This window comes from Neoarius graeffei, chromosome 20 (assembly GCF_027579695.1).
Source record: "Neoarius graeffei isolate fNeoGra1 chromosome 20, fNeoGra1.pri, whole genome shotgun sequence".
Taxonomy (NCBI): Eukaryota; Metazoa; Chordata; class Actinopteri; order Siluriformes; family Ariidae; genus Neoarius; species Neoarius graeffei.
The window spans coordinates 4,378,889-4,394,344 of NC_083588.1; the positions used below are offsets into that span (position 1 = coordinate 4,378,889).

General features: G+C 41.0%; 2 protein-coding genes across 7 annotated transcripts in view; one reads left to right on the plus strand and one right to left on the minus strand.

Annotated features, from left to right (window-relative positions):
* Window positions 1-4,358: 4,358 nt before the first annotated feature.
* On the minus strand, window positions 4,359-8,216 carry si:ch211-76l23.4 (uncharacterized). 3 transcript variants are annotated; one of them, XM_060902481.1, is made up of 5 exons: window positions 8,109-8,216; window positions 5,690-5,793; window positions 5,477-5,606; window positions 4,931-5,164; window positions 4,359-4,816 (listed from the first exon to the last, which is right to left on the minus strand). In XM_060902481.1, exons 2-4 carry the CDS (start codon window positions 5,790-5,792, stop codon window positions 4,966-4,968), a joined length of 432 nt encoding a protein of 143 aa, XP_060758464.1. In that variant the 5' UTR covers window position 5,793; window positions 8,109-8,216; the 3' UTR covers window positions 4,359-4,816; window positions 4,931-4,965. The 3 variants fall into 3 exon arrangements, with proteins under 3 accessions (XP_060758464.1, XP_060758462.1, XP_060758465.1); XM_060902479.1 differs by having other exon boundaries at window positions 4,359-5,164; XM_060902482.1 differs by having other exon boundaries at window positions 4,359-5,164; window positions 5,690-5,818.
* A 6,073-nt stretch (window positions 8,217-14,289) lies between these two features.
* The window catches only part of ift70 (intraflagellar transport 70), a 37,958-nt gene continuing 36,791 nt past the window's right edge, over window positions 14,290-15,456 (plus strand). For 3 of the 4 annotated variants that reach the window (XM_060901139.1, XM_060901140.1, XM_060901141.1), the window contains exons 1-2: window positions 14,290-14,461; window positions 14,589-14,654. In XM_060901139.1, the coding sequence (XP_060757122.1) occupies window positions 14,408-14,461; window positions 14,589-14,654 (120 nt within the window). In that variant the 5' untranslated portion in view covers window positions 14,290-14,407. The remainder of the gene's footprint in view (window positions 14,462-14,588; window positions 14,655-15,456) is intronic. The other variant, XM_060901138.1, reaches the window with a different exon arrangement.

Genomic DNA, 15,456 nt, shown 5'->3' on the forward strand with positions numbered 1-15,456 from the left:
GGTGGCACGGTGGTGTAGTGGTTAGCGCTGTCGCCTCACAGCAAGAAGGTCCTGGGTTCGAGCCCCGGGGCCGGCGAGGGCCTTTCTGTGTGGAGTTTGCATGTTCTCCCCGTGTCCGCGTGGGTTTCCTCTGGGTGCTCCGGTTTCCCCCACAGTCCAAAGACATGCAGGTTAGGTTAACTGGTGACTCTAAATTGAGCGTAGGTGTGAATGTGAGTGTGAATGGTTGTCTGTGTCTATGTGTCAGCCCTGTGATGACCTGGCGACTTGTCCAGGGTGTACCCCGCCTTTCGCCCATAGTCAGCTGGGATAGGCTCCAGCTTGCCTGTGACCCTGTAGAAGGATAAAGCGGCTAGAGATAATGAATGAATGAATGAATGAATGAATGAACATCTAAAAGACTTCTTTTTTGGGATTTCTACGTGATTGGATTTCCATAATACATGCATATATACATATAGATATAGATTTTTTTAAATTTTATTTTAATGCATTGTTACTGTCATACAGTAAAGTCAAAATGGCTCCCCTAATTCAATCCAATGTTCCTCTTTAGGAGCCTGGCCAATTTGGAAGACCTCCAATCAACTTGGATGAAATCATTCCTGCTTTGAGAGCTTGTTCAATCTTTAATCAGGATCTGCACTTTTATCGAGACTGAGTCAAGACTCAATTAAAGCTTGTCGCTCTTCTTCTGCGACTTGTTTCTGCTCAGATTTAGAGCGATGACTGACTGCAAGGTGGACCAATTTACTTTTGGATCTAAGAAAGACACATTTGCTCGGGCAGCCGGCGGTGATGAATTACCTCATGCTTAAATAATTCTGTGAACACTTTATCTTTCTCTGAGTTATGGAGTTACAATTTCCCTGGAGGAAAAAAAAAAAAACTTCTGAAACTTATTTAAAAATCTGTTGGAAGGTGGATATTTATAAGTGATCTCTTGAATGCTGTTCAAAAGTTTGGAACCAGTGTAGGTGTTCAAGGTCTGATTAGTCAGAAGGTGTTGATTAATTCTCTAGAACAGCAGCTCGGATAGTAGTGCAACACAAATCACAGGTTTATATAAATACCTTTGGATATTACCTTTAAACCTGATGGTTTCTAGAGTAACAGCTCATTCAGGACTTGACCAGTTGACCAGCTGACGCTGCAGATAACCCTGTCAGAAAAGTTTTACGTGTGTGTGTGTGTTTGATAACATAATAAGGTAATGTTGATTTAAAATTGATGGAAGGAGACTCCAGCGTGAAAAGAGAGCAAGGGAATGACTAGCGACTGTAACCTGAGAACAGGAAGTTAACTTATTTTTGGGGATGTTCCACAACAAAAGTGGATCAAATCTACAACATGTTTCGAGTTTTGGAAAATTGTCGTGGTGTCAGAGGAATAAAACACGGAAATGAAAATAAAGGAAAGAAAAGCTGTCAAGCAAAGAAAGTGATTTTACAAAATCAAATATTAAAGGTAGACCGCTTTTCAGATTTTTCAAGTGAAGGTCATAAAAAGAATTTTCCCCGACACACAATTATTTTTGTTTAGTGGATTGAAAGCTACTGAACTCGAATTACAGACTTCCAGTTTTATTACACTAAGTAACTTTAAAAACGCACATTGATAAAACTTGCTGAATTCGTGCTGAGTTTATCTCAAGAAGAAAAGAAATATATCACAATGGAAAAATAACATCGTTCCGCCCGAATAAGTTCCAAATCTGTGCTCAAATCAGAATTTAAGGGAGTTGTACTCAATAACGTACAATATGACTCGGGTAGTCAATGACATGGACAGGCTTTAATTTTCAAACAAATTTTGCATACACTGTACACACACAATCTTGCCTATAAATACCCGGGGGAAATGATGGGAAAATTGTCATTATTGAAGATGCCACGCCTAAGCCAAAATCAACGTGAACAGGCCATCGGGATGTTGCGTGCCGGAAGTACACAGACAGAGGTCGCCCGGCACTTCGGTGTTCATCATTCGACCATTTCCCGTTTGAGTCAGCGTTACAGACAGACAGGGAGCACCAGGGATCGTCCACGCCCTGGTCAGCCTCGAGTCACGACGCCAGTTCAGGATCAGCACATCAGGCTAGCTCACCTCCGTGACAGATTCCTGACACCCTCAGTCACTGCTGCTGAGACCCCTGGACGACACAGACCCAGAATCTCCAGCATGACGGTCCGAACATGGACCAACTGTCACTTTGAATTTTTTTATTGTGAATTAATTCTTGAGTTTGACAATAAATGTCCTTTATCGATGTTTCAAGATGTGTGTGCATTACATACAATATCATAAATTTCAAATATATGCATGGATCTAAAGTGATATCATGTTGAATTCCATTGTGTGTTTTTAAAGTTACTTAGTATAGTTTTTTTTTAAACAGAACAATTAATGAATTTATCTCCACGTGGCCCTCAATTCTCTGCTATTTTTTCCTGCTTCACGATGACCCAATACAAGATACTACATCATGCATCACGTGGTGGGCTTTCCCCATTCAGGCAAGGCATTGTGGGATACAAATTTGAAACAGGAGAGAAAAATGGAGGACGTGAGTGTGCGAATGAAACATGAAAGAGCGACTACAGTAATGGAAAGAAAGCGTGAAAAAAGACGTTATGTTATATACGAAGGAAAGAAAACACAGGACCAAACTACTAAATATCGGCGCTCAGCGAGCACCTCGGTGTGATCAGCTGTTCGTTTAGCGACAGAATGATGGAACTGTCAGTGCACGCTCAAAGGTAAACGATTTCATGCACATTAATTTGCTTTAATCCCCTCAAATTAAATAACTTCCCAGCCACAGAATGGCCTGATATTTTGTGAGATATGACAGAAATAAACATATATCACAAAGACCACATTTCAGACGGAACTAAATTTCACCGATTTTATGAAATGAAAAGGCCGTCTAGCTTTAAAAGCACCTTCTTAATTCTGGAATGATATTATTTCAGGCTACATTGTCAACTCATTAAAAAAATGCAGATTAAAAAAAAGCTCCCTTGTTTGTTTTCTGAACTGGGAATGAAATAAATTTGGGATGAATTTCCAGGGGGGCGGCATGGTGGTGTAGTGGTTCGTGCTGTCGCCTCACAGCAAGAAGGTCCGGGTTTGAGCCCCGTGGCCGGCGAGGGCCTTTCTGTGCAGAGTTTGCATGTTGTCCGCGTGGGTTTCCTCCGGGTGCTCCGGTTTCCCCCACAGTCCAAAGACATGCAGGTAAGGTTAACTGGTGACTCTAAATTGACCGTAGGTGTGAATGTGAGTGTGAATGGTTGTCTGTGTCTATGTGTCAGCCCTGTGATGACCTGGCGACTTGTCCAGGGTGTACCCCGCCTTTCACCCGTAGTCAGCTGGGATAGGCTCCAGCTCGCCTGTGACCCTGTAGAATGGGATAAAGCAGCTAGAGATAATGAGATGAGATGAGATATTTGTTTCTTTGTTTGAAAAATCTGTAAGGGAATCCTGTTCAAATGATAAAACGTCTTTCTGGTCAATGTTTCAATGATTCCTGAGTTACAAAACCAAGAAAATTGGGTTTATCTGATTCATCCTGTCGTTTACTGATTGCTTTCAATCATGTCACCAGATTGAAGAGATCGCTGTACGATGATGATGATGATCCCATACCATATTCCAGTTCCTGATGTGTTGGTCGTGACTCCTGTCTCAGGCACTCGTGCATCGTCATTTCTCAAGACGAAGATGTAGATTTCCCCCTGGTGGTGGTGGTTTAGTGGTACACGACTCGCACTTGGACACCAAACTCTCATCTTGAGTTCAGTTTGGTTTTTATCGTGCTGGATCAATCCCAATGCTGCAGCTCTTACTGGTGTGAAAAACCTCATAATAATAAGAATAATAATGACAACTACTTTGATTTGATTTTTCTTTTAAAAGATGGGGTTCAGGGAGGATTTGGATGTGGAAGAAGCTGAACTTCATTGGTATCCCAACAATATGGACACAGCACCTTTCAATATTGTAATATAGAAATGGGATTCAAACAAGTTTTCTTGCCAAATTCAACCCACCAATCTATTCACATGACGTTCCTCTTCCTTATGGAATTTAACCATAAACCACAGTTGATCAGTTGCGGACATGACACTGCATATCACTGGTCTATCACAGTCAGAAAAGAACGAGAAAGATGATTGATGTATGATGTTTCATTCGTAAAACACTGAAATAAATGCAATTGTTGGTGAGTCACTGTGCGATCAGAGGAATAAAACATAATGCAAAGTGCTTTTCCAGGAAAATGATCCACTTTGGTGATGTCACATCACATCACCCCAGAGTGGATGATTATTTTCCAAAAACAACATGACAACAAGTGCTTGATCAGCATCACCATGCAAACGGATTTTATTCGTAGCTCAGATCAGATCATGAGTCGAAAGAAGTGAAACACCACATTTCCATGCTCAGAGAGATATAAATGCACAATAATGTCCTAATACTTTTGCTCACATGCTAGAAATAATATTACAATGGGTCATGACACCAAATCCGGATCGATTTCATCCACTGATGAAAGATACAATTTGAAATAATGATCGATATACAGTATATGTGGGTAGAAATAAAACATAATATCAAATACAATGAATCTATAAATCTAGTTCTATACATAAAACATACATACCGGTATATCTATATATATACTGTCTCTTTGGTATTTTTGAACAAATAGTTGCTTTCCCATGCAACCCGAAATCACAAAACGGGGCGATTTGGCTTGTTCAGCATTTTGTGCATTACCTGTTTCCCAGCAACATGCAGTAACAAGATGCTAAAAAGAAGGGAGGAAAAAAAAAAGGAAAATGCTTTATCAAAGCATACTGTGGTGTTTTGTTTTGTTTTTTATAGATAGATATATTTCTACGTATGGTTTTGCAGAGAATACCAGCTCCAAAGGAAAGTTCTGGAAGCTCAGCGGCTTCACGAAGCTGAAGCTGGAGGTCTGATCAGTCTCCTTCGCACCGGAGGGTTGGACGGAGGGGTGTTGGCTTTTTTCGTCTTCAGCTCATCGATGAAGGCTTCGATGGGAGTGAACTTATCTATCAGCTCGCCGAGGTGGGTCTTCAAGGCATTGAACTCCTTGTACAAGTCATCCAAAGCCTCAGAGAGAGGCTGGATCCTGAAACAAAAAAAGAAAGAGTGGCAAGATTGTGACCACTAAAGAGTGTAATTATCCTTGACTCGTATCCAAACCATACGAAGTCAACCATCCAGGAAGTTCAGCGTTTCCACTCGCCATAATCACACGGTCTGCTCTGAAATAAATCCAGGAACTTGAGTTCCAGGTTTCGCCGTAAACCCCAACCCAGCAATTTTCCTTCCTGGCTATTTATTTTTTCTGCTAAGAGAATGTTAACATTATGCCATCTTGATGATGGAAAGTCAAAAGGTGAAGAAAAAAAACACAACGCAACGCAACACATCATGCTACCTTGCGTAATCAGGCAGCAAGGCCTGGTGGTCGTTCTGCAGAAGGTTCTTCACCTGGTTCAGGATATCAAACCTCCAGTCATCGAGAACTTGAGTCAAATTCGCCACACCTCGCATGCTCACTTTCTCAGCTGGAAAGATATTTTAATATGCTTTTAAAATGGTTTTATTTTCCAACATATTTGTCATTCTTGAGGACCAAAAAGTAACTCACATCCATCACGGTAGCTCCATTCCTTCTTAACAGGGCGTTTCTTTTGGCCAGACACGATAACCACGACGAGAGCGAGTAGCAGCAAGCTCACCCTGAATCCCATCCTGGCAAGCAAAACCACAGAACGGGCTGAGGAACATAAACTCTGAGATGTTTAGATGTTTCTGTCTCACAGCAGGAACATTCCATACCCACATCCTTATGGAATAAAGTCGATATTACTTTCTGGATTAGTGCATTAAGATGACCAAGAACAGCAAATTTATGGATATTTCCATTTTTTATTCAAGTCTCCCAAGAGTTCATGATGTCTAACCTTTGATACTTTTGAAATCAATTGCCTTAAACAATCTTGATTTTCAAATTCACTTTTTCCACATTTCTGAGCTGTAAATGGCACCATAATTTACGACTTTAAAAATATTTTTCCCTTTACAGTTTTGTCTCACACGTCCTTCTTTCAGATTTAAACAGCTCTGTAAACTTACTCTGGTCATGAACTGCTATAAAAATCCAGCAAACTCACTTTTCCAGCATTGCTGAGCTCGAAATTATGGTTGAGCTCTAGAATTTGACTTTGGAGATCAGCTGGCTTCAACATTCTGCCTAATTTTTACTTTTTCATCTTAAGATTTTGTCCCAAATTCACATTTTCCAACATTTGAGACCGAAACTCAGTAATACTCCATAAACTCCACAAGTTTAAAACCCTTTGGTGACTGACCCCTTGAAAATGGTTCCTCCAGGAACTATGACTTTTCAGTTGTCAAGACAACAGAAGAACTAAAATACAAAAACAGAAAGATACGTCACAATGCTCTTGTGCACAAAACAAAATGCTCTTGTATTTTAGTTTTTCCGTTGTCTTGACGACTGAAACGTCATCATTCCTGGAGGACCCATGTTCAAGGGGTCAGTCACCAAAGGGTTAAACAACTGCCTTGAAAAAATCCTTCACAATCTTTACTTTTTGATCTTCGACACCTTGATTTCTGTCACAAATTCTTGTTTTTCCATTTTCTGTGCTTGAAATGACTCCATAACTTTACTCTGAAAAACAACAGCCTTCAAAATTCTACATAATGTTTATTTTTCTTTCTTGAAGTTTGTCTCAAACTCACTTTTCCAACATTGTTGATCTCAAAAGTATGGTTGAGCTCCAGAATTTGACTTTGGAGATCAGCTGGCTTCCACATTCTGCCTAATTTTTACTTTTACGTCTTCAGGTTTTGTCCCAAATTCACATTTTCCAACATTTAAGATCACAACTCAGTAAAACTCCATAAACTCCATTAGTTTAAACAACTGCCTTGAAAATTTTTTTCATAATGTTTACTTTTTGATCTTCTACATCTTGATTTCTGTCACAAATTCTTGTTTTTCCATTTTCTGAGCTCGAAATTACTCCATAACTTTACTCTGAAAAACAACAGCCTTCAAAATTCTGCATAATGTTTTTTTCCATCTTGAATTTTGTCTCAAATTCATTTCTCCAACTTTTTTTTCACTCTAAATGGCTCCACAGTCATACAAATCCTGCATAATGTGCCCTTTTACATCTTTTAAGTTTTGTCTCAGGGTCACTTTTTCCATTTTTTTGAGAGAGAATTAGTTCTATGAATTTATTCTGGAGATGAAGCAGTTAAAAATCCCAACATTTTGAAGCACTAAATGCCTCCATAATCTTCTCTGGATAAGATCTGCCTTCAAAATTGCACATCAGCTTTCTTTTTACATTTTTTTTAATTCTGTCTCAAATTCACTGATGTCTGTATCTGACCTTGAAATCACTCCAGAGTTTGTGGCTTTACAGCTTGAAATTTAGTCTGAACTTCACTTCTTTTTTTTTTTTTTTTACATTTTTGAGCTCAAAATCAATCCATAATGTATTCTTCGCATCAAGTATCTGTAATCCTGTGTAATCCTTAAGTTATAGCTTGAACTTAAGTCTTGGATTGTTTTTTATTTCATTTTTGAGCTGTAATTAGTGCCATAAATTTACTCTGAAGAACAAAAGCCTGAACAATCCTGCATAATCATTCTTCATTACTTTTAAGTTGCGTCTCAAATTGATTATTTTCCTCATCAGTTCTGAATGTTTCCATCATTTCCTCTGGAGATGAACTGCCTTCAAAAATTCAACATTATCATGACTTTTACGATCTTCAAATTTTATCTCAAATTTATGCTTTTCCTTTTTGAGCCATCTTTGGCTCTAGATCTTCCCTCTGGAGATGAACTGTCTGAAAAGCCCGACATTTCTCACTTCTAAATGGTTCCATAACTTTACTCTGGAGCTCAAATCCCTCCGACTGCTGCCTGTGCACACCATATTTCACTGTCAGCCCAGAAAGCACATCGACATATAAGGGAAAATGAACAAATATGCAAAAACAAAATGGAAAAGAAGTGTAAATACCTGTCTGAGTGTGACTGTGTCCTCAGAAGGGCGCTTCAGTCGTGTCCAAAGAGCGTCTCCAACCTCAGTGCACAGCACACGCTTCAGAATTCCCTGAATATACAAAACACACACCCTCTCATTTTCTGTCCATCATCGAAACAGACACACACCCACACACACACACACACACACACAAGCAAGTGTTCGCAAGTCAGTGTATTTTGGATTAGCCATGGATTTTCACCCTGCAGGTTCATAACTTTCTTCAAGTGAGAATAAATAGTTCAAGTTGTGGCAGTAAGACGCCATGAAAAGACAAGTGATTAAAAAAAAATGCTGAACCAACAAACTAAAACGGCTAAAACTGCAAAGTGATGGAACATAAAATACATTTCACGTATTTCACGTATTATGTATGACGTGACTTTTTTTTTACGTTTAATCATTTGAAAATAAAAAGACACTTTTTTGCTGAAAGTTTCCATCAGTTGAAGAATTTTTGCCTGACTGTTTTATTGCTGGGTTTCAGGTCATGTGACTTTTCTTAGCGGTTTTACCGGAAGTGAAATAGCTGGTGGTCTAAACGGCTGCCATAGTGCAAACAACTAGAGATAACTTATCAGAGTACGCTCGTAATCTAGAAGCCACTGCTCGCTTTATGCTGTGTTCACACTTATACCGGTACGAAAGTGGTATAACTGTATCGATACAAAGTATACCGGTACAGTTTAGTGCATCTGTCCACACTAGCGAGAAATGTTTGCGGTTTTCTTTCACGGGAGTTGAAATGCGCGTGCGCGAAATGTTTCTGTGGTTACCGAGTAACTTCCTTCCGAGAATATATGACGGATGAAACAACGTGTGTGTGCTTTTTGTTGTCAGTGTACAGTCTGTATTTCTGGTGGTCATTTATTCAGTCGAATCGTATAAAACGCGTGAGGCAGTTGAGAAAGAAACAAACGAATCTCCGTTCTTCACTATTTTCTTCAGCGAAGACATCGATTGAGGTGTGTGACTTTGCGCATGCGCATTATATTTGTATCGATACAGAGCCGCTTCATCTGTCCACACTACAGCGAAGCGCTACAGTACCGATACTGTACCGGTACGAAACCCATACATTTGTGGGTTTCGTACCGATACAGTTATACCGCTACAGTACCGGTATAGTTGCTAGTGTGGACAGGTGTTGCGGTACGAAAGTAGTTTCGTACCGGTACAAAATCCCTAGTGTGGACAGGGTATTAGATATATTCAGAAGATCGCTATGTTCAATGGAATCGACCCCGACAGTCTGGGAAAGAAGGATTTGTCATATGATCTTGAAAACTACCCTTCAGTCGAGTTCCCCGACATCTCGAACTATCTGGTGTTGCAGACGTCCTTCTACACCGCAAAACAGATGAAAGTGTGGAAGAGTATGGAGGCTTAACAACTTTTTTTTTGTATGTGGCTGAGTAAAGGACCTCGGGATCAAGTCACTGCTGAATGAATCCTGTAATCTTTTTGCCCGTGTAAGTATTTTTTTAAGCTTTTTGTTCACGTCTTTACAACGAAGCGCTGCAAGTTGAAGTGTAAACAAACAAACAACAGTTGGCTTGATTCTCACTTGTGCTGGCTCTTATCTCTCAGCTAAATCATTCACAAAGATGATCAGAAACCCCTTTAAAGACCTGGATCTGAGTTAAACAAGACGGAGACGTGATCACGGCGCATTGTAACTGTGCGGCTGGGGAAGAATTTTGTCGCGACCTTCATGCAGATGGACTTTGTGAGGAGTGAACAAAGAAACAGCTGGAGAATCAGCTTTAGTGCTTCATGACGAAAAAAAAGTACCGTAAAATAATGACACATAGCAAGAAAAGTACTTGGAAAACATGAAAGACAGAGCTGAGAGGGAAATACAAACCTTTCACCAAGTGATCACTGAAAACTCGAGCATGCTTCGACTCGGCTCCCTTCGATTTCACTGAGAGGTTCAAAACCCACCTCTTTCCACGTCTTTTTGTGAAATCCTGTGTTCGTTCACCTTTTATTAGTAATTTACAGGGAACCCTGAAGAAACTTTTATCAGTTTCACGGTTTGATAGATTCGAACAACCGAAAACAACGCAAGCATCAAGCATTTTTCATCCGAGCAATGCACCTTCTCCGTACAAGCGCTTTGTCAACTGAGCTTTGGTGGACCACTATGGAATCAATTTTGTGCCAAAATGTTCATACAATACTTTTGAAATATCAAACAAAAATGACAAATCAAAATACAAAAAAACAAAAAAAGTCAATTTTTTTAGACTGGCAAACAAATTATTCGTGTAATCGTGCAAAATATCAGTCTATTGCTCTTCAGAAACATTTTATTTTTGTTCCGCGTCTTTCTCAGTTTTGTTTGACGTAATTTATTTTGGTTGTGATTCCAGCTTTCTGACAGCTACGTTCAGCGATTCCCCTGGAGGCTGTTGCGGCCATTTCCTACTCAGATTCTGGCGGACTGTTTGACGAGTGACCAATCCATTGATGGTAAACAAGGATCGAGTGGACTTCAGTGGCGACTATGATATTGAATTTACACTTTGTTGAATTAATTCAATATCATAGTCGCCACTGAAGTCCACTCGATCCTTGTTTACCGTCAATGGATCGGTCACTCGTCAAACAGGCCGCCAAAATCCGAGTAGGGAATGGCTGAGCGTAGCTGTCAGTCAAACACAAGTTACCCAATGGGAATGCATTCCTGGACAGCCCATCCACACGTGAAGTTTGTGCCAAAACTGCAAGCAAAAAGTCAGGGAGCGCAAACGAGAAAGCTGGAATTGCAACCAAAATAAATTACGTCAAACAAAACTGAGAAAGGGGCGGCACGGTGGTGTGGTGGTTAGCGCTGTCGCCTCACAGCAAGAAGGTCCGGGTTCGAGCCCCGTGGCCGGCGAGGGCCTTTCTGTGCAGAGTTTGCATGTTCGCCCCGTGTCCGCGTGGGTTTCCTCCGGGTGCTCCGGTTTCTCCCACAGTCCAAAGACATGCAGGTTAGGTTAACTGGTGACTCTAAATTGAGCGTAGGTGTGAATGTGAGTGTGAATGATTGTCTGGGTCTATGTGTCAGCCCTGTGATGACCTGGCGACTTGTCCAGGGTGTACCCCGCCTTTTGCCCGTAGTCAGCTGAGATAGGCTCCAGCTTGCCTGCGACCCTGTAGAACAGGATAAAGCGGCTAGAGATAATGAGATGAGATGAGATGAAAACTGAGAAAGACGCGGAACAAAAATAAAAGGTTTCTGAAGAGTAATAGACTGATATTTTGCACGATTACATGAATAATTTGTTTGCCAGTCTAAAAAAATTGACTTATTTTTTTTGTTTTTTTGTATTTTGATTTATTGTTTTTGTTTGATATTTCAAAAGTATTGTATGAACATTTTGGCACAAAATTGATTCCATAGACCACCAGCTAAAGTTTTGAATAATTAATGAGGCGGATGTGACGTCATGTGAAACCCAGTACACTGAGGCATTTATTCATGTACACAAATCAGACTCATTTGCATGTCACAAAAACATTTCATTCAGAATCTTTTTTTATGATTGTGAGAAAGAAACATTCACTCATCAGAGTTTCACAGGACAATTATTCAAAATATAGTTGTATTTATTTTGTAAATATTATATTATGGGTAATCATCATCATCATCATTATTATGAATCAGAAAAAGTTGCGACAGTATACTGAAATTGAAATTAAACCTGAAAACTATGATTTGTAAAGAATCTTTGACCTGTATTGCACTCAAAACCGTACAACAGTACATTATTTGATGTCTTACCTCATTAATTTTATGGCACTTTTTTTCAAAATAAACACATTTCAATGTTGATTCTTACAACACCTTTCAAAAAACATTGGGATGGTAAAACATTTCATACTTTATAATGTTCCCGTTCCCGGCACGGTTGTGTAGTGGTTAGCGCTGTCGCCTCACAACAAGAAGGTCTGGGTTCAAGCCCCGTGGCCGGCGAGGGCCTTTCTGTGCGGAGTTTGCATGTTCTCCCCGTGTCCGCGTGGGTTTCCTCCGGGTGCTCCGGTTTCCCCCACAGTCCAAAGACATGCAGGTTAGGTTAACTGGTGGCTCTAAATTGACCGTAGGTGTGAATGTGAGTGTGAATGGTTGTCTGTGTCTATGTGTCAGCCCTGTGATGACCTGGCGACTTGTCCAGGGTGTACCCCGCCTTTCGCCCGTAGTCAGCTGGGATAGGCTCCAGCTTGCCTGCGACCCTGTAGAACAGGATAAAGCGGCTACAGATAATGAGATGAGATGAGATAATGTTCCCGTTCCTTCTCACAGCACTTAAAAGATGTTTATGGACTGAAGACACCAAGTGATGAAGTGTTTCAGGTGTTATTTTGTCCTGTTCTTCCTGCAAACAAGTCTTAAGGTGTGCAACAGTGCAGGGTCGTCACTGTCATATTTCAAAATTCAAAATTCTCCACACACTCGCTATTGGGGACAGAGGGGACACACCCTCTTCTTCCCCAGCCATGCCTTTGTAATGTGAGCAGAATGTGGTTTTGTATCGTCTTGTTGAAATCTCCCTGGAAAAGATGTCGTCTTGAAGGCAGCAGATGTTGAGCCAAAATCTCAGTATGCTTTTCGGCATTAATGCTCCATTACAGAAGTGTAAGTTACCTTCACCAAGGGCACTGACACAACCCCGTACCATTACACACAGTGGCTTTTGGACTTGTTCCTGGTAACAGTCTGGATGGTTCATTTCGTCTTCAGAGCACACGGCGTCCATTTCTTCCAAAATAAGACCTGGAATACTGATTCGTCTGACCACAATACACATTTCCACTATGTGATGGTCCGTCCCAAATGCCTCCGAGCCCTGAGAAGTCGACGGCGCTTCTGGGCACAGTTAATATAAGGCTTCCTTTTTGCACAGTAAAGATCTAACTGGTGTTTGTGGATGTAACTCCGTAGCTGTAATCTCGAGCCCATGTGGTTATATCAGCTGAAGATGAATGACGGTTCTTGATGCAGTGAGGGATCAGAGATCATGGGTGTTCAGCTTTGGCTTGTGCCCTTGCCCTTTATGCACCGAAATACCTCCAGATTCCTTGAATCATTGAACGATATTATGCACCATTAGTGGTTAGCGCTGTCGCCTCACAGCAAGAAGGTCCTGGGTTCGAGCCCCGGGGCCGGCAAGGGCCTTTCTGTGTGGAGTTTGCATGTTCTCCCCGTGTCCGCGTGGGTTTCCTCCGGGTGCTCCGGTTTCCCCCACAGTCCAAAGACATGCAGGTTAGGTTAACTGGTGACTCTAAATTGAGCGTAGGTGTGAATGTGAGTGTGAATGGTTGTCTGTGTCTATGTGTCAGCCCTGTGATGACCTGGCGACTTGTCCAGGGTGTACCCCGCCTTTCGCCCGTAGTCAGCTGGGATAGGCTCCAGCTTGCCTGCGACCCTGTAGAAGGATAAAGCGGCTAAAGATAATGAGAATGAGATGAGATTATGCACCATATCCAAATCCCTTCCTATGTTTCTTTGAGGAGCATTGTTTTCAAACATTTCAATAATTTCCTCACACATTTGTTGACAAACTGGAGATCCTCGGCACATCTTTGTTCCTCAAACACGAGGCCTTTCCTGGACACTGATTTTGTCCTAAATTAGGATTACAGTCATCTGATGACATCACCTGTTTCAAATCACATCATTATTTCATTGTTTTTCCTCATCACTCGCCCTAAATTTCCCCGTCCCAGCTTCTTTTGGAATGGATTGTCAACTGAAACTCAGGACTGGATGGACGGACAAGTGAAATGAAGTTGACTAACGAAACATGAAATATCTTGGGTTCATTCTGTCTGCAGTGAAATACAAGTCAAAGTACATTTACAAATCACTGCTTTCTTTTTTTATTTTCATTTTCCACGCTGTTTCAACTGTTTTTGATTTGGGATTGTGTTGTTTTTGTTGTTATAAAATATATTTTTTTAAAGTTTAAAAAAGAACAGAGAATGTATAAAATCTGTAGACGCAAAAACAATACTTTCACACATTTATTTATCCGATTTATTTTATATTAAAGCGAAAAACTCAGGAAAAAACAGAATATTTTTATGTTTCCTGCGTTCACACAAAGGGCTTTTGCAGCGCCAACGCTAGTCATTTCCGGTTCCGGTACTGTTGCTAAGTAACGGAATGTTTTGTGTCGCTGTGCCAGGTTGTGGTGTTGCTGAGTGTGTGAGCAGCCCGTGAGATCCGCTTCCGGGCTGTAATTGTATTTATTGTCATTAATAAATGAGTTGTGTGTTTGGTTATGACGCTGTCTCCGATTAAAGACGGTGAATTCACCGCCACCGTTTATAAACTGGTGAGTTCATGCTAACTCTGAAGCTTATTGTGAGCTTACCGTTAGCTTACCGTTAGCTTGGATTGTGTTGTCTGTTTTTCTCTCATCTCTCTGATTAAAATCACACAGTCTTGATTATTATTTTAAGATTAAAGATGGACGCTATGGAGACGCGATACACATCCTGAGCAATGAACTTCAAAAACACATGAAAGTAAGTCACATTCCTTTGTGTCCCTCATCAGTGCAAGAAACCAACATCACTGTGCATGCTGTGGCTGTTCTGTGATGTGTTCTGTGATCGGTTCTGTGCATGATGTTGCATGATGTGACTGTTCTATGACTGCTCTGTGCATGATGTGGCTGTGTTATGCATGATGTGACTGTTCTGTGCATGCTGTGGCTGTGTTATGCAATTTGTGGCTGTTCTGTGCATGATGTGGCTGTTCTTTGACTGTTCTGTGCGTGCTTTGGCTGTTCTGTGCATTATGTGACTGTTCTCTGACTGTTCTGTGCATGATGTGGCTGTGTTATGCATGATGTGACTGTTCTGTGCATGCTGTGGCTGTGTTATGCAATTTGTGGCTGTTCTGTGCATGATGTGGCTGTTCTTTGACTGCTCTGTGCATGCTGTGGCTGTGTTATGCATGATGTGACTGTTCTGTGCATGCTGTGGCTGTGTTATGCAATTTGTGGCTGTTCTGTGCATGATGTGGCTGTTCTTTGACTGTTCTGTGCGTGCTTTGGCTGTTCTGTGCATTATGTGACTGTTCTCTGACTGTTCTGTGCATGATGTGGCTGTGTTATGCATGATGTGACTGTTCTGTGCATGCTGTGGCTGTGTTATGCAATTTGTGGCTGTTCTGTGCATGATGTGGCTGTTCTTTGACTGCTCTGTGCATGCTGTGGCTGTGTTATGCAATTTGTGGCTGTTCTGTGCATGATGTGGCTGTTCTTTGACTGTTCTGTGCGTGCTTTGGCTGTTCTGTGCATTATGTGGCTGTTCTCTGACTGTT

Coding starts and splice junctions, on each gene's coding strand:
- si:ch211-76l23.4 (XM_060902481.1), bottom strand. CDS start 5,792: ATGGGATTCAGGGTGAGCTTGCTGCTACTCGCTCTCGTCGTGGTTATC. Junction 5,607..5,689: donor ATGGAGCTACCGTGATGGAT/GTGAGTTACTTT, acceptor ATATCTTTCCAG/CTGAGAAAGTGAGCATGCGA. Junction 5,165..5,476: donor TTGCTGCCTGATTACGCAAG/GTAGCATGATGT, acceptor TTTTTGTTTCAG/GATCCAGCCTCTCTCTGAGG.